This window comes from Pan troglodytes, chromosome 3, assembly GCF_028858775.2.
Source record: "Pan troglodytes isolate AG18354 chromosome 3, NHGRI_mPanTro3-v2.0_pri, whole genome shotgun sequence".
Taxonomy (NCBI): Eukaryota; Metazoa; Chordata; class Mammalia; order Primates; family Hominidae; genus Pan; species Pan troglodytes.
In genome coordinates this window covers 3,016,476-3,042,119 of record NC_072401.2, presented here as the reverse complement: position 1 = coordinate 3,042,119, position 25,644 = coordinate 3,016,476, and the positions used below count along the sequence as shown (strand labels likewise).

Here is a 25,644-nt window from a genome sequence, read left to right as displayed (position 1 = left end):
AGATCTCATGCTCCTCCCTCCTTCTGTGCTCTCAATAAACCACCCTGCGTGGGTGCCATGGGATGTGCTCTAGAGCAGTGGTCCCCAACCTTTTTAGGACCAGGGACCGATTTCATGGAAGACAACTTTTCCACAGACCAGGTGAGGCAAGGGGATGGTTCTGGGATGATTCAAGCTCATCACATTTATTGTGCACTTTGTTTCTATTATTATTACACTGTAATATAGAATGAAATAATTATACAACTCACCACAATGCACAATCAGTGGGAGCCCTGAGCTTGTTTTCCTTCAACTAGATGGTCCCATCTAGGGGTGATGGGAGACAGTGACAGATCATCAGGCATTAGATTCTCATGAGGAGCGTACAATCTAGATCCCTTGCACACGCAGTTCACAACAGGGTTCATGCTTCTGTGAGGATCTAATGTCTCTGCTGATCTGACATGAGAAGTTCAGGCGGTAATGCAAGCAATAGGGAGTGGCTATAAACACTGACAGGCTTCACTGGCTCACCGGCCACTCACCTCCTGCTGTGCGGCCTGGTTCCTAACAGGCCATGGATTAGTACTGGTCTGTGACCCAAGGGTTAGGGACCCCTGCTCTGTGGGGCACCCAGTAACCAGCAGCCCACAGTGCAAAACCAACACAGGGACTATTTACTGTCCCTATGCCTATGTATTTTTTTCATTTTTTGAGATAGGGTCTCACTGTTGCCCAGGATGGAGTGTGGTGGCATGATCATAGCTCACCACAGCCTCAACCTCCTAGGCTCAAGTGATCCTCCCATCTCAGCCTCCCGAGTAGCTGAAACCACAAGTGCACACTACCATGGCAGGCTAATTTTTGTATTTTTGTAGAGACAAGGTCTATCTATGTCATCCAGGCTGATCTCAAACTTCTGGGCTCAAGTAATCCACCTGCCTCAGCCTCCCAAAGTGCTAGGAATACAGGTGTGAGCCACTAAGCCTGGCTTTTTTTTTTTTTTTTTGAGACAGGGTCTCACTCTGTCACCCAGGCTGCAGTGCAGTGGCACCATCATAGATCACTGCAGCCTCTAACTCTTGGTCTTAAGTGATCCTCCCCCACTCACTCTCTGGAGTGGCCGGAACCACAAACACATGGCACCCAGCCTGGCTAATTTTTTAATTTTTTGTAGAGACAAGGTCTCACTATGTTGCCCAGGCTGGTCTCAAACTCCTGGGCTCAAGTGATCCTCCCACCTTAGCCTCCCAAAGTGCTGAAATTACAGGTGTGAGCCACTGCACCCGGCCAGTTTTACTTTTTAAAAATAACACAGAAAAAACTTATTTGGAATTAAAAGCTCGTACAACACTAAAACATCACCTAACATAATTATCTCATTTTGCAGGTGGGGAGGGAAAAGACTCATGGGGCAGATTCGGGACATTCTGGTGTTGACTGCCGTGCAGGGTTCTCCCTGGGACCCAAGTCAAGAACATCCCAGGGAGTGGTGACCTGGACACACTACTGGCCCTCCTGCACGGCCACAGCCCTGAAGAGCCTCTGCTGAAGATGCCCACTTCCTGGAGAAGGTTAATGCCCACTGTCCTAGCTTCCCCCAACTCCTGCTCCCTCTACCAGAACAGCAAACTTGTGAAAATGGGCTGGTGCACCCACAGATGGCAGAGGGGAATGCAGCTTTCAGCGCCCTCTCTGCTGTGCTGCCCCCACATGGCACAGCTGCAGCCCCTGGGATGCTCCAGGCCTCACGAGATGAAGGCTGCTGAGGTGCTGCTGCAGCAGGAGACTCTGCCCTCCCCACCTGGCATCCAGACCCTGCTCTCACAGTAGTCCAGGCTAAGAAGTCGCTGGTCAGTGACAAGCCACAGCAGGAAAGTCTCTGGTTGCAAAAACAGACAAAAACATGAATTAGGAATACACCCACTTTGAAGAAAACACAAAACAGCAACTGCTCTATCAGGCCCCACCATGAGGCACAGGACACAGAGGGAGTCTCCCAGGACCAAAGTGATCTCTGAGGCCCCTCCTCACCCTGATGTGCTGTGCGTACAGCAGCCAAGGAAGAGGCGCAGAGTCATGGGAGAGTCTCAGGGCCACCTGCCCTAAGACAAGCTCAACAGCACAGAATTCCGCATGTGACGAAGTTGGAACTTACTCCACTGAAGCTGATGCAGGTTCAAAAAAAGCCAGCAGGCCAGGCGCAGTGGCTCACAAATGTAATCCCAGTACTTTGGGAGGCTGAGAATGCAGAAGAATGGAGTAAGAGAAAACCCGCGAAAATCCAAACAACAGACCATTTGTAGCTCTAGTCCCTGTGGCTGCAGTAGAGAACAGCAACAGAAAACACGGCCTGTAGCTGTGAAATCAATGACACACTTCTCGGAGGGAGCAAGCACATGCTAGTCCCTTCCTTCTTCCCAGTCCCTCACAGCACTGACAAGGAACACTGACAAGGAGCCACAGGTGGCATCCACATGGCACTCACCATGCCAGGGCAGACATGGAACCAGCACATGTCTTAGGCTAGAGCCCAGGTTCCATTTTCCTACAGAGAGTCTCCGAAGTGCAAAAGAGAAACTCAGTCATTCCTTCTTTACCCCTGCTCACACTAGTGTCATCTTTAAACCAGGGCCGCTCTCAATTCCTTCCTGGCCCAACCCTGCTTTAAGAGAGCAGGCAGGCCAGGGGTGGGAAGCGGGGGGAGGGGGCGCCGTCTCAAAGCCCTGCTCTGTCTGACAGGCTTGGGCTGCCTGAGTGCCCTCCCTTCAGATCCACCTCCAGCAGGTGCCCTCCCTCTTCTGTCTTCCACCTGGTGAGCCACCTGCCACCTGTGCATGTGTCTGCACTCCCTTCTAGACTAGGACAGATGGACAATGAGCTCTCAACAGCAGAGTGCTCAGTAAACAGCTCCTGGACTTAAAAAACCTCCTACCTGGACCAGGCGTGGTGGCTCACTCCTGTAATCCCAACACTTTGGGAGGCTAAGGCAGGGAAACCACCTGAGGTCGGGAGTTCGAGACCAGCCTGACCAACATGGAGAAACCCCGTCTCTACTAAAAATACAAAATTAGCCAGGCATGGTTGGTGCATGCCTGTAATCCCAGCTACTCGGGAGGCTGAGGCAGGAGAATCACTTGAACCCGGGAGGCGGAGGTTGGGGTGAGCCCAGATCTCACCATTGCACTCCAGCCTGGGCAACAAGAGCAAAACTCCATCTCAAAAAAAAAGAAGAACCTCCTACCTGGGGTGCAGAGCCTGGTGACAGCCCGTGTGAGTGACAGCAGGTGTGCCCAGGCCAAGGCGAACTTGACCAACTGCTGCCACCACACCTCAGGCCCAGGAGGCCCAAGCCATCTGTGATGCCAACAGGTTTCCCATCCCTTCCGGAAGACCAGCAGCTAACACACAGGGGCTACCCACCTGCGCCTCTGGGCCTCAGTCAGGAATTCCTGGCTTGCAGCTCAGGACAAAGCTAGTGACTTGGTGCTGCCTTCAACAGGGCCGTCTGAGGATGTGCGCGGGGTGTGGTGGTCCCGGGTGGCACTCACCTGCTCGTCGACATAGGCGTCGATCCTCTTCTGGCACTCCAGCCACTCCTCGGCGACTCTGCGCAGCTCCTCCTCGGAGCGCTGGTACCTCTGCAGCAAGGTACTGTATGTGTCCTCACTGCAGGTGTCGTGTGTGGTGGTTCCTAGCCTAGGAGAGAGAAGGCCTTGTAACAGAGGAAAGAACCCAACGGCTCTGAAGCAGAGATCAGAAATGTGCTTCCTGCTGATACTATCCTGCTTTGTCATCTCGCCTCCCAACGTGGAAAACAGGGTGCCACTCTGCACCACAGCAGGGAGCTGTGAGGGATCAATAGATCCCCATGCAAGGCACCCAGGACAGACTTGTAAAAAGGAGATGCTCAGCTGGGCACAGTGGCTCACACCTGTAATCCTAGCACTTTGGGAGACTGAGGTGGGTGGATCACCTGAGGTCGGGAGATCGAGACCAGCGTGACCAATACGGTGAAACCCCATCTCTACTAAAAATACAAAAAAATTAGCTGGGTGTGGTGGCAGGCACTCATAGCCCCAGCTACTCAGGAGGCTGAGACAGGAGAATCGCTTGAACCCGGGAGGCAGAGGTTGCAGTGAGCCGAAATCACGCCATTGCACTCCAGCCTGGGCAACAGAGCGAGAATCTGTCTCAAAAAAAAAAAAAAAAGGAGATGCTCAAAGAAACAACAGCTTCTAAGAAAAAAATGAGCACTGAACAACATGTCTCTAAAGACTATGACTTAACAATTCAGTTTACCAAATATGGAATTGCAAAGAAAAAATTAAAATAGATAAAAATAAAAATGATAAAAAAATAAATATGGGGATACAAAGTTATTTTACTCTTGAAAATACAACTGGCTCAGAGAAAACAAAACACTTAATGAGACATAAAATTTAGATCTGGTTTTCAAATAAAGCAAAACAAAATCTGATTTACTTGAAGAAATATAGTTACAGTTTTCTGTCTACTATATTACATTGTATTAAGAAAGATGGCGGTCAGGTGCAGTGGCTCACGCCTGTAATCCCAGCACTTTGGGAGGCCTAGGCGAGGGGATCACCTGAGGTCGGGAGTTCAAGACCAGCCTGGCCAACATGGAGAAACCCTGTCTCTACAAAAAATACAAAAATTAGCTGGGTGTGGTGGCACATGCCTGTAATCCCAGCTACTCAGGAGGCTGAGACAGAAGAATCGCTTGAACCTGGGAGGCAGAGGTTGGGGTGAGCCGAGATCGCGCCACTGCACTCCAGCCTGGGAGACAGGGTGAAACTCTGCCTCAATAAAAAAAGAAAAAAAGAAAGAAAAAAAAAGAAAGATGGCAAGATGGAAAATGAGAAAATAAATGGGAAACAAAAGACACACATGCAGGTGGACAGTGAGAAAAAACACCTCGATTTCTGAAAAGACTGAGCAAGATGGCGATTGGGAGACAGAAGGCTGGGGGCTGGGGTCAGGAGGAGGACGGGGAGTGGTGTGGAGACACATGTAGATTATCACCAGAAAAAATTCATGTTCCTAATACCTAAGTCTATCAGTGTGAGCCAAAATAAGTGGAATAAAGACATCTTGACAAGGATGGCTTAGAATCAAATACCATGTTTATAATATATCAAGAGCACAAAGATTCTGTGCAAGGTTAGGGATCAGCACTGTTTACGTAAAAACACTAGAAGCTACCAAATGCATCATGGCACATCTAGGAGAATCAGTACTTGGTAACCAGATACTTGTTACCAATTTTATAATTACGTCTACCCATTCACACACACACACACACACACACACACACACACACACATTCATGTATATATACACATATATATTTTGAAATGGAAATATGCTCATGGTAACTAAAGATATGACTACAGCATGTTTAAAAATATGTATAGTGGACATAGGGAAAAAATGTATAAGAAATACTAAATTATTTATAAAACCTAACTTTGTTTACGATTTTCTATATTTTCATAATTTTATTTGTAATGACAATCTAATGATTTTATAATAAACAAGCTATGTGGAAATTAGGATCTTTTCATGGGTGAAATGGGCAGGAATGACTCCCTCTTCTCCTCTGACCTATCTCCACCCTCAGGTAAATCGCACCTGGGAACCTCGCAGCTACTGAAGCCATCTGTGCACTCACCTATTGCAGTCTCTCCAGGGGAGGCAGCAGAGGTTAGGTGTAACTGGGCAGTCATTTAGGGAAGCCCATAGGAAAGAAACAATACTGACGCACATGGATTGAGGCTACTTCAAAACATCAAAGCTGTTCTCCTAAGGCTGTTTCTGCCCCTCAGGAGACAAAACTCCTTAAGACATGGACTCCAGTGGCGCCAGGGTTCTGCCACACTGCAGCCCGTGAAGTAGTTTTTCTCCCACTTCTTCTCTGCCAGCCTTGCTCTTCCGTGACTGGTTTCCATTCTTCACACAGAATCCAGCTTCTACCCAATACCATCCTGCCCCTACTTGCTCCACCTGGAAAGTTAGGCTGCGGCATTATACCCTGTCATGTGTTCCTTGTCCCGCTCCTCCTGGAAGTAAGAATTTATCTCTTCCAAGTTATAGAATTCAGATTATTTTGAGCCAAGGGAGAGCAAAGTGGGTGGGGGAGGGGGTTTGTGGATATCTTTGGTGGTATAATTGAAAAGCAATCTGCAGGCACAGGGCTTCCCTGCAAGCAAAGCTGTGCTAGGATCAAAAGAGTCACAGGGACTATCCACAGGGTTGAATTAAATCAATGGCTCAGCAAACAGGTTTCCATCTAAATATTGAGCTTGCAAATACAAGACAGCAGCATGAAAATACGCTTACTGTAATGTTACCAATGTGTATGTGAAACATTATTATTGATAAAGAAAATGAAATAACATTGGTATGGGTAAGTTTTATTAGCCTAATTAATACATATTTAAAGTGAAGCCCACATTGGGCTACTGATACCCACAACAAAGAGAAGCAGGCCTGAGGGATGCACCCCCTGATAGAAACACCCCCCGCCTACGCCTTGGCCTGCCAGGGGATCTGAGCAGAGCCGTCCAGAACCTTCAGATCCTACCACCAATTCTCAGGCAGGACAGAGGATGGAGGTGGCCAAACTGCTCTGTGAACATGCCCACGCAGGATCCAGACCAAAGCACCCCCAGGACAGATGGCCTAATTCTTTCATAGATACATTTTAAGACAAAAAATGGTGGGGAGTCAAGGGAAGGAACCTGCCCATTACAGACTTTCAAAGGCTATGGGGAAAAAAGAAGGGGGCAATGGAGAGTTACTGTTTAATGGGTAGAGTTACTGTTTCAGGTGAGGAAAAAATTTTAAAGTACATGGTGGTAATGGTTATAAACACTATGAATATAATTAATGTTATTGAAATATACACTAGTTAAAATGGTAAGCTTTATGTTATATATACTTTACCATAATTTTTTAAAAATGTAATATATCAAAAGTCATTGAATTGTACATTTTAAGTGGGTGAATTGTACCATATGTATTTCATATGATGCAGAAGCTTTAAAGGGGGTTTGTATGTAATCAGTAGCAAAATTTTTATGAATTGTTAAATGTGTATCTGTAAACTAGCAATGCAAATCTGAATTATCTTGAATTAGTCTCAGGCTGACAAGGGAGTCAGCTGCAGAGCACAAAGGCATGGCGTGTCCTGGCGTCGTCAGTGCTGCTCAGGGAACGTGCTGGTTGGCCTCACTCTGTCCCTGTCTGTGTTTATCCTTCTCCCTCAACTGCCTGTGGGTCCCAAAAGTGAGAAGTGAGACTGCAGCTTGAGATCCAGCATCCACACTAGAGACGTGGCTCATGGTTGGAGTCTGACCATCATACCCAATGAGCAAACAGAAAATCCAGAACTAGGGCACAGAAAAAGATGGGAGTTTTCACGGTGAAACCCCGTCTCTACTAAAAATACAAAAAAAAATTAGCCGGGTGTGGTGGCAGGCGCCTGTAGTCCCAGCTACTCGGGAGGCTGAGGCAGGAGAATGGCGTGAACCTGAGAGGCAGAGCTTGCAGTGAGCCAAGATCTCACCACTGCACTCCAGCCTGGGCGACAGAACAAGACTCTGTCTCCAAAAAAAAAAAAAAAAAAAAAAAAAAAGATGGGAGTTTTATGATGCACTTCCGGTTTCAGTCACCCACCCACAGTCTGACAGGCTGACGAAACTCACTGGCTTACCAGTAAAATATTTTTTTTAAGGTAGATACCCTGGAATCTTGTTTTCAGAGCCCCTCTCCCAAGATGCATGTCTTCTCATGAAAAGTGCTTTTGATGAATCTGAACGTCATAACCAGGGACAAAGCCTATTCCACATTCCAGATGCACCACTGGGAATTCTCTTCCGATGCCTTTTCTTCTGCAAGGGTCAGAGTAAGGACTTTCCAATCTTGACACACAGTGGCCACAGAAGGGAAGGAATGGCTAAGGAGCAGGCCAGGGCACAGGGAACACTGGAAGGGTCTGCAGCCCACCTGCCAGCTGGCCACACGCCCCGTAACACCTTGTTCTGATTTTTTTGTGTGTTTTTTTGAGATGGAGTCTCGCTCTGTCCCCCAGGCTGGAGTGTAGTGGCGTGATCTCGGCTCACTGCAACCTCCGCTCCCAGGTTCATGCCATTCTCCTGCCTCAGCCTCCCGGGTAGCTGGGACTTCAGGCGCTCGCCACCATGCCCGGCTAATTTTCTTTTTTTTTTTTTTTGTATTTTTAGTAGAGACGGGGTTTCACCATGTTAGCCAGGATGGTCTCGATCTCCTGACCTCATGATCCGCCCGCCTCGACCTCCCAAAGTGCTGGCATTACAGGCATGAGCCACCGCACCTGGCCCTTTTTTTTTTCTTTTTTAAGAGATGGGGTCTCGCTGTTACCCAGTCTGGTCTCCAGCTCCTAGGCTTAAGCAATCCTCCTGCCTCAGCCTCCCAAGTAGCCGGGGCTAGAGGCATGAGCCAGCACGTGTAGCTTCTGATCTTTTTGTCCTCAATTCTCTTTTACCTAATTGCTTTCTCTAGAGGTAAGGTTATGAAGTGGAGATGGTCAGGACCCCTCAAATAAAATTTGGGAATACAGGAAACAAAGACTGGGTCAATACACGTATTCTTTTTGTTTGTTTGTTTTTGTATTTTGTTTTCAGATGGAGTCTCGCTCTGTGGTCCAGGATGGAGTGCAGTGGCACGATTTCAGCTCACTGCAAACTCCGCCTCCCGGGTTCACGCCATTCTTCTGCCTCAGCCTCCCAAGAAGCTGGGACTACAGGCATGTGCCACTACGCCCGGCTAATTTTTTGTATTTTTAGTAGAGACGAGGTTTCACCGTGTTAGCCAGGATGGTCTTGATCTGACCTCGTGATTCGCCCGCCTCGGCCTCCCAAAGTGCTGGGATTACAGGTGTGAGCCACCGTGCCAGGCCTAATATACGGATTTTAAGAGAAAAAAAGCAGATTGGGCATGGTGGGTCATGCCTGTAATCCTAGCACTTTGGGAGGCTGAGGCAGGTGGATCACTTGACGTCAGGAGTTCAAGACCACCCTGGCCAACATGGTGAAACCCCGTCTCTACTAAAAATACAAAAATTAGCCAGGCGTGGTGGTGCAAGCTTGTAATCCCAATCCCAGCTACTCAGAAGGCTGAGGCAGGAGAATCGCTTGAACCTAGGAGGTGGAGGTTGCAGTGAGCTGAGATTGTGCCACTGCACTCCAGCCTGGGTGACAGAGCAAGACACTGTCTCAAAAATAAAATAAATAAAATAGCAATAACTGGTGTAGTCAACAGAACAACAATTTATTCCCTTGCTTTGTGAAGCTAACGACTTTTTTTCCCCCGAGACAGCATCTCGCTCTATCACCCAGGCTGGAGTGCAGTGGTGCACTCTTGGCTCACTGCAACCTCTGCCTCTGGGGTTCAAGCAATTCTCTTGCCTCAGCCTCCCGAGTAGCCAGGATCACAGGTATGTGCCACCAAGCCCGGCTAATTTTTATATTTTTAGTAGAGACGGGGTTTTACCATGTTGGCCAGGCTGGTCTCAAACTCCTGACCTCAGGTGATCCGCCCGCTTAAGGCCTCCCAAAGTGTTGGAATTACAGGCGTGAGCCACCACACCCCTAAGTATAGGTTAACGTGGTCAAATGTAGATGGCTGCTGTCACGATGGGTCTGTATTATGGGAATGTGCTCACATGTGGTAAATAGAATAAAACACCAAAGAACAAAATCACCAAACTGCAGACCTGTGGTAGCTCATGCATGACTCAGTGCAGGGAACAGCGTTCTGCTGAGTAACGTCACATCAGGAGGAACATGCCTTCTAACTGAACATGGTACCACAGGGCAAACACATGCCCAGCCTAAATCTTCTCACTCTGACCCCGAGCAAATACCCAGTGACTGACTGCTGCACTCTGCACCCCTTTTTCTCAGTGAAAGCATAGAACCCAGCCAGCCTCCCAAGCGTGAAGAAGCCACATGGATGCGCTACACCAGGAGACAGAGCAACAGAGCCTCGGGTAGCAAGGGAATGTGTGGGAGACACCAAGCTGTATCCGGAGGGCCTTGGGCACCCTCAGACCTGGGCCTCTTCCCTCCTCCATTTCCCCTACATGTCCAAGAGCCATAGCATGAACCACACCACAGCTGCCCGGCCAAGGATGGGTCTTGTCAAGGAAAAGTGCTATATTTACTGTAGCTTTTCTGTATGAGGAATTTGTGGTGTTAAATCTTAGTAGCGTTTATATTGACTTATCATTTAAAAGTTTAATTGTATTACTTCTCAGGTTTTGAGCTTTTGGCCCAAACTATCTTTTTCTTTAAGCCCTGTTATTTTTCCTGCAAGAACTTTCATACTCAGTGGTACTCGGGTACACGCACACCAGTCAGGAGAAAAGACTGTGCTGTCACACCACAAAGACACATACGGGTTAAGGCAAAATACCTGATCTGTGACACCAGTGCGGGCAAGTTGCTCTGAAGAAGTGGCTCCGAAAAGACCAGATTTTCAAACAGGTGCTTATTATGCAGTTCCCACGTCACTTGGAACTTTTTCAAGTGTTCATTTTCCTGGTTAAGAGAAAGTAAAAGATAAACAGAAGATGTAGTGAATTGCTAAAGACTTGAAAATTCCCAGAGGGATTCCCTCCCCTCTCCCCATTTCCCCCAACCACGCACACATCCCTCTTCACAGGCCCAGAGCGTTCAGCTTATGAGAAGTGCTGCTCCCTGTATGTCCCAAGGCACACAGTGCATCAGAACTCTGACTACACGGACATGGATTTCAGCACACCTCCCCTCTAAAATGGCAAGTTTAGAAGGGCTGCAAAGACAGGGTGACAGGTGTGCACAGAGACAAAGCAGTAACTGCACGTTTGAGAGTCATTTCTCACAATTATACTTTTAAAATGTACTGAAAGCCCTTACAGTTCAAACAGATTAGATACATCAAGTCCCTCGATGCTAAAGGATAACAATTTTCTTACCTATTTGGAGAAACCTTCCATTCTAATTAATACACACAATTTCTCCACTTGCAAGACCCTATTAGAGGTAAGGTTTTTTGTCTTCCTAATAAATGTAGGCAAACTTGTCAATTACTTTAGATAATACCACGAAAACCTAGAAGTGTCCCAGTCATCAGAGAGTGATGTCAGCAGAGATGTACAGCAAGCCCCCAACACAAGATCACTGAGGTTGATGCCATTATTACCTTTCCTAAATGTAACGTTCACATTTAATAAGTCTTGCTACAACCATGCGTGTGTGAATCCATGCTTCCCTCTGTCAACTACAAGGACACTACTTGTGTTCAGATCACGTTACATCTTTGGGTGAATGTTCCTGACTTCAACAACCGCCAGCTCTGGAAGCTGCACTTCATCATGCTTGGCTACTCCACGTCTCCTGAGTCGGGTCACTCACAGGGACTGGGTTTAGAGGTCTGCTCCTGTTTACAATATAGCCAAGCTGAGTTGATGGAGACCTTAGCAAATGAACGACACAAAGATTTCACTGTTATGTCACCTGATAACCCTAGTTGGTATGGGGGCTGAGAGAACAAATTATAATGATTATAATGATTGAAAGTAAACACCTATAAACACATTTGGAGAGAGCACACCAGTGATACTGCTAGACCACTGTGTGCCAGCCTTGCTGGATACAGCTCTGTTTTCATACCTGGAAACACAAGAATTGAGAGATTCAGCAATGAATCTATGCCATCTGCAGAAAATCTAAAACCTTCCATTTTGTTAACATTTCCAGTACTTTTCCTCATCATGTTTTCAACAGTGCCTCCCAGATTGAAACATCATCACTCCTGTTTCACACCAAGCATATCTCAGAGCAAGCACACTCGGTACAGGAAAAATGCACGTGGCAGGAGACCAGGGCCAGGTAACTGATACCCAGCCCCAGGCTGGAACCCACAAATGTGCTTGTAATAATAAGCAGGTGAAATGCCAAGCCCATGCTGCCCAGGCCCTGTGCCAGGTACGAGGACACGAAGACTACCTCCTGCTACAATAGTCCGCTGCTCTCCAGGGGTTCTCGGGGAACAGAAGAGTAGGCAGTGACCTGACTTACGATTCAGCTACAAGACAAAGAGTACATGAGAGTGAATGCAGCACCTGGATCAGACCAGGTTGGCAACTAGCTGAGGGAGGGGCCTCCTGGAAGAGCTGAGGCTTTGCCTGGCCTCCCTTGGAAACCTCTGGGATAGCCATTTCCACCTGCCTGTCTATGAGTGGAATCACAAGTCTGGCTTTCTGGGCCAGTTGCTAATGGTCACTGGGTGAAGGCTAATTTATGAAGATATTTGGCATTTTTAATAAAATCTAAAATTACACCTCTAGGTGAGGCATGCAAGACAAACAGATATCAGACTCACTTCACAACCGGAAATCAACTTGGAGTTTACTTAAGTAACACATGTTAACACCTGAGTGCCTAGCATGGCCAGGCACTGTCCTTAGTGCTAAATTCAATGCCTCCAGTAAGTTCCCTGTGAACCTGGTACTGCCCTGCCCATGCCCCATCGACAGGTGTGGAACCAGCATAGAGGGGCTCGAATAACTGGACCGGGGCATGCAGGGGTGGGCTCTGCAGGATGTGTCCTCACAGCTCCTACGAGAGGTGAGGCCTATGGAAGAACTGCTGAGCTAGAGGCAGAAAGGCTTGTCAGTGACCTAAGGGCAGGCTCTGCAAACTGTTCTCACTTCCCACTACAAAAAAGGTTTGGGGGTTTGAAAGAAGGAAGAGAAGATGTTTAGAATGTAGTTCCTACAACAGACTGAAATAACGGGATATTTGAGATCTTTCTGTCTTTGTGGATGAAAATTTAGACTTCACTATTATAGCCTGGTGAGGTGTTTCCTAGATGACTAGAAGCATAACTTAAGCCTAGTGACAATTTTTTTTTTTTTTTTTACATTTCTTTTAAAAAAAATATTGAGTGATTGGTCGATTGACTGAGACAGGGTCTCACTCTGTCGCCCAGGCTGGAGTGCAGTGGTGTAATCTTGGCTCACTGCAGCCTCCGCCTCCCAGGCTCAAGCAATCCTCTTGCCTCAGCCTCCGGAGTAGCTGGGACTACAGGTGTACACTATCACGCTCAGCTAATTTTTGTATCTTCTGTAGAGACGGGATCTCACCATGTTGCCCAGGCTGGTCTTGAACTCCTGGGCTCAAGTAATCCACCCACCTTGGCCTCCCAAAGTGCTGGGATTACAGGCGTGGGCCACCATGCCCACTCCCCCAATTTTACTTTAATATTTAAAGTAAATACAAAAAATATGACTCATTATCCTGTTTGATCCCCCAGGCAGTGTGGAATAAACCTCACGTGAGGGCATTCTCCAGTAAAGTTGCATTTCTGAGAATACCTTTCTATGTCCAAGAGTATCCAGTGAGTTCAGCAAAAACAAGTAGAATGGGGGTGCTGTTCAGAAGAGCTAACTAGCTGGCAGAGTTTGCACAGCAAATTAACATGTTGCTTCAAAGACAACAAGTGACACAATCTGTGGCTAATCATAAAATCTAAGCTTTCAAGCAAAAAAGAAAACTTTAGAAAATTTGCATTTGCTGCTGTTGGCTTTAAAGATCCTACACATTTAAAGAGCTTTCTGATGAGATCAGTGCTGATATGAACAAATATCATTTTTTATATTAATAAAACTGTCAACATCCAGAAGATACTCAGTGAATCAATATTTGCAAAATGACCTACGAATGACACTAGCAAACCACGTATAAGTAGAGAGTCCATTCATGGGGTGAGCTGGAGCCTGTGGATTTTAACGGAACAGAGTAGGGTAAGTTCAGTGATACAGTTTCAGACTCTACATCGCAACTAACCATTAAGAAACTCTCACGCGTTGGTGTACTCTCAGAGAAGATCTATCAGGATTTGAAGAGGCTATTAAAATATTCTTCCTGGCAGGGCACGGTGGCTCATGGCTGTAATTCCAGCACTTTGGGAGGCTAAGGCAGGCGAATCACGAGGTCAGGAGATCGAGACCATCCTGGCTAACACAGTGAAACCCCGACTCTACTAAAAATACAAAAAATTAGCCTGGCGTGGTGGCACCCACCTGTAGTTCCAGCTACTCGGGAGGCTGAGGCAGGAGAATCACTTGAACCCAGGAAGCGGAGGTTGCAGTGAGCCGAGATCACGAGGGACACAGCGAGACAGAGCGAGATTTTTTTTTGAGACAGAGTGAGACTCTGTCTCAAAAAAAAAAACAAAAAAACAAATTATTCCTTTTTCCAACTAAGACTCCGTCTCAAAAAAAAAAAATTCATCCTTTTTCCAACTACATTATCTGTAAAAAGTTGAATTTTCTTCAGTAACTTCAACCAGACAACCTATGACAACAGACTGAATGCAGATGAGGCTCCCACTGCTTTTACAGAGAGATCTGGAGAGGTGTGAGTGACCCACTCTTCTTAAGAAATATGTTGGCCGGGTGCGCTGGCTCACGCCCATAATCCCAAAACTTTGGGAGGCCGAGGCGGGCAGATCACCTGAGGTCAGGAGTTCGAGACCAGCCTGGCCAACATGGTGAAAGCCCATCTCTACTAAAAGAAATACAAAAAAATTAGCCAGATGTGGTGGCAGGCACCTGTAATCCCAGTTATTTGGGAGGCTGGGGCAGGAGAATCACTTGAACTGGGGAGGCAGAGGTTTCAGTGAGCCAAGATCTCACCATTGCACTCCAGCCTGGGCAACAATGTTTTATTTTGGAAAATAGTTATTTTTACATGTGTAATTTATGTTACATGATCTAATGTAAAAGTGTATTATTTGTTACATTCTCTAATATATGTTAAAATATGCAATTTATGTAATCTAATGAGAGTTTACATTTTTAAAATGACAATAAGCATTTAAAAAATTTTCTCAGTTTGAATTTCAATACAGCAAGTACTGATGTAAGTCTGCATAAAAAAGCACACTTCGGGGTCCTAAATTTTTAAGTATAAAGGGGCCTAAGTCCAAAACTGTTGAGAATTACTGCCCTGAGACACCGAGTTTATCTTAAGCTGGTGCTGCATAGATCACTGGATGGCAGTGTAATAATGTGGCTATGAATTTGTGAAGATTTTTGGGTCCTGATTGGAATAACCCAACCATAAAAAGAGATTGGCTGGCATTAGTCGGTAAGAAATTACTATTACCGTCAGTCTTCATGGATGTGACAATGGAACTGTGGCTACATAAGATAATGGATGACTATTTTTAGAGACACTTATTGGAATATTCTAAGACAAAAAGCACATTGTCTGGGACCCATACTAAAATACTGCATCAAAAAGAGGGAAGAGAAAGTGGAAGAAAAAGAAGGCATAATGAAGTCAGAGTGGCAAAATGCTGATTAACTGCGCATCTGGGTAAGGAGTACATAGATTCATTGTAGTCTCTACCCAGAATCCAGAATTACACATTATAACATCTCACAGACCATTTTCAACAAAGTCCTGTGTTTTGTGTTTGAGATCACTTTTTCTTTGATGTTCTGTAGCTGTCATTATACTATAACCAGAGAAGGATTTTTCAACATCTTACTTGGGAAATCTGATACGTTTCCTTGCTGAACACTAGTATTTTTCAGTAATTCTGAGAATTTCTCAGCTATCATCTCTAAAAAAATGTTTTTGTTTCTAGTTTTGATATTTTTTCAAATCTGAATTATCATTCTTTAGAATATTAATCCTTAACTCCCAATTTCAAACTTTTACAAAGCTTCTTTAAGCACAGTTAACAAAGTTACTCTATATTCTTTTTTGAAAATTTAAATATCTTTGTTATGTGATTCTGTCTACTGCTTCTGCTGGCTTTTAACTGTGCTGTCATGAACCTTGTGTTTTATGACTTTTTTTACTGTGAGCTGCTCATTTGGGGGGATTTTATCTATTCGAATTCTCTGAGGTCAGATTGAAGGTTTCCAGAGGTGATCTGCATGCTGCCTGACTTTACCAGCAACCCTGGACCACTGTAAAGTAACTTCCAGGCTTGGGCTGTTCATACCACACCAACATTTATTCACACTCCAGCTCATGTGGCAGCTGGCTGACAGCTACCAAGTCTCTGGGAAGCTGTACTCCCTGCATCTCCACCCCAAGGCCACGAGAGCTGCAGATCCCTGCTGTCCCTTTCGGTGCTCGGAGTTTCCACTTCAACCTTACTGGTGTCGTCACTTACAGTCCCAGCATTATGTGCAGACCCCATCCTGGGCTAGGTTGTCTCTTGTCTCCCAGGATCAGAAGAAATACCCACAGCAAATGCTGACTTTCAAGCCCATGTATTTCTCAGGATTCCAGCTTTCAATTGGTTTTTCACCACTACGACTTACTCCCTTTCATGCCATCTCAGCCATACACTTTAAAAGATTTCATCTTTTTTTTCAGACGGAGTTTTGCTCTTGTTGCCCAGGCTGGAGTGCAGCGGCCCCATCTTGGCTCACTGCAACCTCCACCTCCCAGGTTCAAGCAATTCTCCTGCCTCAGCCTCCCAAGTAGCTGGGATTATAGGCGCGTGCCACCACGCCAGGCTAATTTTTTGCATTTTTAGTAGAGACGGGGTTTCATCATGTTGGCCAGGCTGGTCTCTAACTCCTGACCTCAGGTGATCCAACCACCTCGGCCTCCCAAAGTGCTGGGATTATAGCCGTAAGCCACCACGCCCGGCTTATTTTTTTATTATCTAGTAAATTCAGTTGTTTCCCTTGGAGGAAGGAATAGTTAAGGGTATCTAGTCTGCTGGACCCCTAGAAATCAATGTGGGTATTTCTATGTGTAAAGGAAGTGAAAAAAGACACTAATCAAACAACTTCTGGGTGTATGCATTTTTTTCAAGCCATAAGAAATTATTTTTTTATTTTGTTTTGTTTTGTGTGTGAGACAGAGTCTCGCTCTGTTGCCCAGACTGGAGTGCAGTGGCACAATCTTGGCTCAATGCAACCTCTGCCTCCTGGGTTCAAGTGATTCTCCTGCCTCAGCCTCCCGAGTAGCTGGGACTACAGGCGCCCGCCACCATGCCCGGCTAATTTTTGTTATTTTTAGTAGAGACGGGGTTTCATCATATTGGCCAGGCTGGTCTTGAACTCCTGACCTCAGGTGATCTGCCTGCCTCGGCCTCCCAAAGTGCTGGAATTACAGGCGTGAGCCACCGCACCCGGCCTCAAGCCACAAGAAATTATTTCTATGTCAACTGCTAGGAATTTGCTCTAATAAATATGGTTCAAATTAATTTTTGCCAGCTTCATAAAACAGTATCCTACAGTAACTATCTGAGGAGGTGCAGACCTCGCCAGCATTTTTTGGAGAGCAGCAACAGCTGCTGTCTTCACTACCAGAGTCTCTCTGGGCACCAGGTTTAGGTGGGCTGGAGAGCATCCTTCTTAACCTGAGCCAATGTTCTTGTAGAAGACAGAGGAGGGGCTCTGGATTTGAACCTCTGAAGGGCAGGCAGACTCTCGGGTAGAGACGGGGAGGCAGTGCTGCGAGAGATGCCAGAGGAAGGATGAGGTACCAGAAGGAAGCCTGGTGGCACTACCCAGTGGACTCAGACCTTGAAACAGGATAACTGCCCCCCTGCCCCACCCCCACCCCTCACCCTACCCATTCACCTCGCTACCTCTTCTCAGAATAGATACCTCCCCATGGCTTGGCGCAGTGAAGCTTGAGGAAGTCTGTGAACCCCCTGAAATGACTTACAATTACATGTATGTAATTTTTTCTTTTCTTTTTGAGATAGGATCTCACTCTATTCCCAAGCTGGAGTACACTGGCTCACCACAGCCTCAACCCTGAGCTCAAATGATCCTCTTGCCTCACAGCCTCTTGAGTAGCATGCGTCATCACGCCTGGTTAATTTAATTTTAAATTTTTTTGGTATAGATGGGGTCTCCCCATGTTGCCTAGGCTGGTCTCAAGCTCCTGGGCTCAAGTGATCCTCCCACTTTGGCTTCCCAAAGTGCTAGGATTACAGGTATGAACCACCACACCCGGGCTGTATGTAAATTTTTCTAAGAGGGTCCATCAACTTGAGAATCAGATAAAGACCAAGGCCAATGCTTACTGTATTTGTTTCAAAATGTAGGTTTACCACTAAGAAAGCACCCAAAACTGATGCTCAGCCCTCTCGCCATGTGATGCCCTGTACCACCTTTGGACTCTGTTCAGAGTCCAAGTCCCCACCTGCAAGAAAGCTCTCACCAGATGTGGCCCCTCAAACTTAGACTTCTCAGCCTTCCTAACCATGAGAAATAAATTCCTTTTCTTTATTAAAAGAAAGAAAGCACCCAAAACTAGCACCCAAATACAGTTAAGTATTATTTAATAATAAAGTTTAAGTGATGAAAAACTCCATAGACTATTAGTAACAGTCAAGGAAGCTTTGAGGGCTTGTCTCTGGTCTCCTTCCAAAGCGTGGGGGCACTGAGGCTGTCGAGGATTGACCGCAGCCTACTCGTAACCATATTTCTATACCATGCTCCTTCCACCCAATGTAGTGATTCCTCTTTTGAGGCAACCGGACCCATCTGTGTGTCTCTTTTGTTAGGACTGTCAGATCCCCATTGGCAAGGATGGTGATAGGGCCTGTCTTGAGACTGCAAGCAGATCCTTAACTCAGTGCTGGCTTGCTGAGTGCATGCATGCCTGCATGAATGAATGAACGCCACTGGGCGGTAAACAAGCTGTTCTCTACAGCTTTCATGCTCTTCATGGGCATTTCACCTAATACCAGCTCTGTCTACAGCAACGAAAGAATGAACAACCTAAGTAAGACACTGGAGATTTCTCTGTCTCCTTATAAAGGCACACATCAGTGCTCCCCTCACACTGCCCCTATGCCTCGTTCCCTGGGCCTCAAGGTCCTCCAAACAGTACTTCCATGAGGTGTCACCTGCTTATCAATCCATCCAATGCTTTTATCCAGTGGCAAAGTCCAGAGGAAAGACAAAGAGGAGAGGAAACAGGTCCTCTCCCGTAGAGAAGAGGGGCCTATCACAGTGTGTGGGGGTGTGACAGCGAGGTCGGCACACATGCATGAGAAGCTTCCTCTTGCCACATGCTTCTCTTCAGCTCATCCAAACAGAAAGAAAAACACGCGTTTTCTCTCTTACCAGAGTGCCAAGGAAGGTGCTGATGGAGCGTGCGGCCTGGCAGAGGGCGCCGTACTCCTCAAGCAGGAGGGAGATGAACTGGTGCGCTTGCGGCGGGCCCTGCAGGCCAGATGGTGCCTTCACCTTGGCCGCAGCCGACAGCTGCCGGAGCAGGCGGACCTTCATCTCCAGCACATACTCTCGAGCTTGCTGTTCCAGACGCTGGTACAGCTGGTAGGGGTCCCTCTCGCAGAGCCTGCACAAAGAAGAGGGTCACCAGGGCCTGCCCACCAGGGCCCATGGGTGCTCTGATGTCAGTGAGCAACTTTTCTGAAGCCCTTCCACAGGTGACCACCTCTAGATGACCACACAGTCACCTTCCTCATAACCACCTGTGAGAAGCACAATCACCCCACCTAATGGATGGGGAATCCGGGGCACAGAGTGTCACTAGGGAACAGGAAGTGACATTTATTGAGCTTTCTCTGTACAGCACTGTCCGTGCACGTGCACTAATTCAGTTCGCTGTGTGTGGGTTCAGTGCCTGCTTTACAGAGGGGACATTTTGGCCCACACAGGTTGGGTGACTTGCGTAAACTCACACAGCTGGAAAAGCACGCTACCACTTCTCAGCAGCTGGCCCCAGACGAACATGCTCAGACACGAGGCTGGGGACAACTCCTTTAAAGGCTTATATGTTAACAAGTAAAAAGCACTAGATCCCAGGAGAGGTGCCACCTGGCTGCAGATTTGCGGCAGCCTGCTCTTTCCTTCTTTCTAGAAGTTCAGTGTACAATCCAAATGGGTTTGTATTAGGCTTATCAAAAGAGGAAACTTTAGACACAGTTTATCTTTTTTTTTTTTTAACAATTATCCCACCAAAAAAGCAATAAAGGTGTGTAAAATAAAATTTGTAGGCTGAAGAGTAGGAAAAAAAATACATGCCCCATGACTAAGCCACAAATGCAATGAGCATTTTCATGAATTTCAGGCCAAACTTTGGGATAATCCATTATTTTTGACACAAATGTGTATGATAATCCACATTTTTTTTTTTTTTTTGAGATGGAGTCTCATTCTGTCGCCCAGGCTGAAGTGCAATGGTGTGATCTCGGCTCACTGCAAGCTCCACCTTCTGGGTTCACACAGTTCTCCTGCCTCAGCCTCCCGAATAGCTGGGACTACAGGTGCCCGCCACCACGCCCGGCTAATTTTTTGTATTTTTAGTAGAGACGGGGTTTCACCATGTTAGCCAGGATGGTCCCGATCTCCTGACCTTGTGATCCGCCCGCCTTCGCCTCTCAAAGTACTGGGACTACAGGCGTGAGCCACCGCGCCCGGCCGATAATGCACATTTTAAAACGTATTCTACAGTACTGGCATTGCTATGGTTAAATTTAATTGTATTTTAATCCAGGAGCCTCTAGATGGAAACCTAAAACCACTGATGTAATAACAAAAATTCGTCCATAACCCATCACCAGGAGAAACCAGTTTGAGTTCATCACTCTAACAGAAATGAGTTGTAAAATGTATTAAACTACAGCTCCTGGATTTTACATAGTAAATCCTTTCACCTACATACCATATTATGTCAAAAGAAAAGAAAGTTGTCACCTGTTCTATTTTTAAATTGCCATATTACCTAGGCTATAAAAGACAAGTGCCAAGTAAAATCTTGCAATGGAACATGTGAAGCCTTATGGAAAATGTGGATTAAAAAAATAGTGTAGATGGATGGGATTCCTATTATGGTTAGTACATTTCAGACAGACATTAATTTTTTGAGCATGACAACTGTCATTTCAACTACTAGTATAAAAAACTGTCCTCTGAAACAGAATGCATTTCATCTGTTAAAATAAAGCCACAGAAGGTCAAATTTTGACAGAGACAACCAAACTTAGAAGCAGACTGGACACCCACGTCACTGTTCTCTTAGCATGTCGGACTTAGATCTCTCTCTTTTTTTTTTTTTTTGTCTATTTCTGTATTTTATAAATTTAAGGAAATAACCATGTGATACTTTTGCAAACAGATTTTTTTTTAAGTTATATAAAAAGAAGGCAGCGGGGCAGGGTGCAGTGGCTCACGCCTGTAATCCCAGCACTTCGGGAGGCGAGATTGAGACCATCCTGGCTAACACAGTGAAACCCTGTCTCTATTAAAAATACAAAAAATTAGCCGGGCATGGTGGCAGGCGCCTGTAGTCCCAGCTACTCGCGAGGCTGAGGCAGGAGAATGGCATGAACCCACCAGGCGGAGCTTGCAGTGAGCCAAGACTGCGCCACTGCACTCCATCCTGGGTGACAGAGCGAGACTCCGTCTCAAAAAAAAAAAAAAAAAGAGAGAGAGAGACAGCAATATGCTGAAGAAGCTAGGAAGCTCATTCGCTAACTCACACACACATTCAACAGATGCGGGCACATCAACCACACACTGGCTGCTACTCTAAAGTACTGAAGTCGCAATGTTAATAAGCTGTGAAGTCATGGGTTTGACGTGAAGGTTATACATTTTTTCCTAATACTCACTAGGAAACCGAACTTTGTTGTTTTTTTGTGTTTTTCTTTGGATTTTACTCTGTTGCCCAGGCTGGTGTGCAGTGGAGCGATCCTAGCTCAGTGCAGCACCGAACTCCTGGGCTTAAGAGCTCCTCCTGCCTCAGCCTCCCAAGCAACCGGGACCACAAGTGTGCTTCACCACACCTGGCTAATTTTTTTAATTTTGTGTAGAGACAAGTCACTATGTTGCCCAGGCTAGTCTTGAACTCTTGGGCCCAAGCAATCCTCCCGAAGTGCTGGGATTACAGGTGTGAGCCACCATGCTTGGCTGGAAACCTAACTTCTAATAAAAGCACATACCACAGAGAGGGACCTCATGCAATACCAGTGGCTCACAGGTCAAACCCTGAACATATTTGGCTGAATTCAATGAGTTAACCTAATCTATGGCTAATCACTATCCCTGCCTCCAGGAAAGAATCTACTGCACAGCAAACATCAGTTTATAAAACTCCCGGCGGGGCGCGGTGGCTCACGCCTGCAATCCCAACACTTTGGGAGGCTGAGGCAGGTGGATCACAAGGTCAGGAGTTCAAGGCCAGCCTGGCCAAGATGGTGAACCCTGTCTCTACTAAAAATACAAAAATTAGCTGGGCGCAGCCGGGTGTGGTGGCTCACACCTGTAATCTCAGCACTTTGGGAGGCCGAGGTGGGAAGATCACAAGGTCAGGAGATCAAGACCATCCTGGCTAACATGGTGAAACCCCATCTCTACTAAAAATACAAAAAATTAGCTGGGCGTGGTAGTGGGTGCCTGTAGTCCCAGCTACTCGACAGGCTGAGGCAGGAGAACGGCGTGACCCCAGGAGGCAGAGCTTGCAGTGAGCCCAGATTGCGCCACTGCACTCCAGCCTGGGTGACAGAGCGAGACATCGTCTCAAAAAAAAAAAAAATTAGCTGGGCACAGTGGCAGGCGCCTGTAATCCCAGCTACTCAGGAGGCTGAGGCAGGAGAATCACTTGAACTCAGGCGGCAGAGGTTGCAGTGAGCTGAGATTACACCACCGCACACCAGCCTGGGCGACAGAGTGAGACTCCATCTGAAAAAAAAAAAAAAAAAAAAAAAAGCCTCCCAAATGTGCTGCATTCAAAATGTGAGAAAGAAACCCAAATGAGAATCAACCCATGAAATGGCCATCTCAAATATGTTGCTTTCATTTGAAACATTTCAAAAAACATAAAAATATGTTATGTTGCCGGACGCAGTGGCTCACGCCTGTAATCCCAGCACTTTGGGAGGTCAAGGCAGGTGGATTATGTTAGAGACCAACCTGACCAACATGGTGAAACCCCATCTCTATTAAAAATACAAAAATTAGCCGGGCATGGTGGTGGGCACCTGTAATCCCAGCTACTCTGGAGGCTGAGACATAAGAACAGCTTGAATGCGGGAGGCAGGGGTTGCAGTGAGCCAAGATCACGCCATTGGACTACAGCCTGGCTGACAGAGCAAGACTCCATCTCAAAAGAAAAAAAAAAAAAAAAAAAAAAAAGTTACATCAAACTATAAGGAAGAATAAAAATTATGGCCACCTCAAATTCTGTGTGGTTACTGAGCATAAGGTATCTGCTGAAGAATGGCTGCGGCATCATGAGAAACAGCCACACGGCCAGGCACGCCTCAGCTGTCTCGGCCCCATGAGCCACAGACACATACACAAGCTACCCAACCTCACAGAGCCCCCATTTTTTCACTTCATAAATGGGCTAACTCGGCCTTTCTCCTTGGGTTGATAAAGGCAAGAGTGCTTGTAAAAGTACTCTGCATCATCCCTGGCACAGGGGGACTCAAAAAGGAAGGTATTATTATCAGTCTTCACACAAACAAGTGACAGAAACATTTCTTGCGTAATTATACAGGCAATAGCGTTTCATCGAAATCAGAAAAATTCAAGACGTTTGACCTAGGGGGCTCACTTTTGCCAGTTCATCTGCTGCAGTCTTGACAGGCACCAAAGGCTAAGCAAACCCAGCTGGCACTGTAAGGAAAGCCCATCCTGAAAGGAGTGGCTCCAAGTGCAGCGGGGAGGGCAGGGGTTTGCATGGGGCCACAACAGGAAAGGGCAGTATGTACCTATCCACGAGCTCCTTCACTCCCTCCTTGTCAGGCACCAGAGACTGGTCCTGGTCATCTGCCAGCGGGGTTCCTGCCTGGCGGTAGATGCAGCGCACCGTGTAGCGCACTTCTGACCAGTAGTTCTGCAGCTGCTGAGGTTCCCGGTCCGCCTCTGCCGAAATTTCTCTGTGAGACAACACAGGAAGGTTAGAAAGTCACCACAATCTGCTGCCCTTCCTCACCTAGCACACTGTCCTCAGAGGACCTCCCAGGCTCTTGCACCTTGCCCAGCTCCCAAGAGCCGGCAATCAGGCTGCTGTCAGTGCAGGGGGGTGATGGCATCCCCAGCACAGCTCCTAGGGTGCACTCTGCGTAAGATCTTAGCCACTGCACAGATGACAGGAGCGTCTGTGGCTAATGTCCACAATTAGGGTACCCACATCCCCACTGCTGACCTGGCCTTCACCTCCAAGGTACCTAATGGGCAGCTTTGCCCCCACCCTTTGGCCCCCACTTGGCTACATGCATTCCTTCCTGAGCCAGAGCACAGAGCATTTTTAGATGTGCTCCTGGGCTGGGCATGGTGGCTCATGCCTGTAATCCCAGCACTCTGGGAGGTGAAGACGGGCTAATCGTTTGAGTCCAGGAGTTTGAGACCAGCCTGGGCAACATGGTGAAGCCCCATCTCTATAAAATATACAAAAATTAGCCCGACATGGTGGTGCGCGCCTGTAGTCCCAGATACCGGGACTGAGGTGGGAGGATCACTTGAGCCTGGAAGGCGGAGGTTGTGGTGAGCGGAGATCACGCAACTGCCCTCCGGCCTGGGGGACAGAGCCAGACCCTGTCTCAAAAAAAAAAAAAAAAAAAAAAAGATGAGCTCCGGGGCTCTCCCCTCAGCCACTGAGCAGCAGCCAGTCAGGCTCTCCCCCATCGCTCCTCTCATTCACTGAGGCTGCTCTTAGATTCTGATTATTTAAGGACTCCTCCTTCTCTTGTTCTGAGGATGCTTCCTAGTGCCAGTTCCTCAAGAGCAACAGTTTTTGTCTTACTCATATGGTTCTTTCTCTCAATAGCGAAGCAACTGCCTTACTCTTGTTGCTGTCTGTCACATTAGCCCAGTTTCTCGGTCCAGCTCCAATATGCAGGTCTGCATGTCATTGTGGACAGGTGTGAGCAACGTGGCACACACGTCACATACCTGCGCTCACTGCAGGCCTCGCACGAGCATGCGGTGTCTGAAGGCAGCGTCTGTGCGCCCAGAGCGAGCCTCCCACCACTGCCGGCCTCCGGCTGGGAGCCACCAAGCGAGGAGTGAAGAAGAAAATCTTGGCTCTGTTTTAAAAAGAGAACAGAATAGACCAGTTATGTTAAAATGTTCAAGGCATCAATTTTTTATTAACTGTTCAGGAAAAATGCCTTTTAAAAAACTGTAAAACCTAAACATTGAAAAGAAACTATCTTGGCCAGATACAGTAGCTCACACTTGTAATCTCAGCACTTTGGGAGTCTGAGGTGGGTGGATCGCTGGGCAACATGGTGAAACACCACTGCTACAAGAAATACAAAAAATAGGCCGGGCGTGTTGGTGCCCGCCTGTAGTCCCAGCTACCCAGGAGGCTGAGGTGACAGGATCACTTGAGCCTGGGAAGTTGAGGCTATAGTCAGCTGTGATCATGCCCCACTGCACTCCTGTCTGGGTGACAGAGACATTGTCACACAGACACACACATACACACAAAAAGGAAACAATTCGGCTGGGCATGGCGGTTCACGCCTGTAATCCCACCATTTTGGGAAGCTGAGATGGGAGGACCACTTGAGCCCAGACGTTTGAGACCAGCCTGGGTAACACAGCAAGACCTCATCTCTATTTAATTTTTTTAAAAAAGTTTA

General features: G+C 46.9%; 1 protein-coding gene across 8 annotated transcripts in view; it reads right to left on the bottom strand.

Moving 5' to 3' along the window:
• The window catches only part of FAM193A (family with sequence similarity 193 member A), a 196,792-nt gene that overhangs the window by 82,238 nt on the left and 88,910 nt on the right, over window positions 1-25,644 (bottom strand). For all 8 annotated transcript variants that reach the window (XM_054683717.2, XM_054683716.2, XM_016951172.4 and 5 more), the window contains exons 3-7: window positions 24,950-25,083; window positions 23,767-23,934; window positions 19,151-19,385; window positions 10,462-10,586; window positions 3,534-3,681 (exon numbers count right to left, since the gene is read on the bottom strand). In XM_054683717.2, the coding sequence (XP_054539692.1) occupies window positions 3,534-3,681; window positions 10,462-10,586; window positions 19,151-19,385; window positions 23,767-23,934; window positions 24,950-25,083 (810 nt within the window). The remainder of the gene's footprint in view (window positions 1-3,533; window positions 3,682-10,461; window positions 10,587-19,150; window positions 19,386-23,766; window positions 23,935-24,949; window positions 25,084-25,644) is intronic.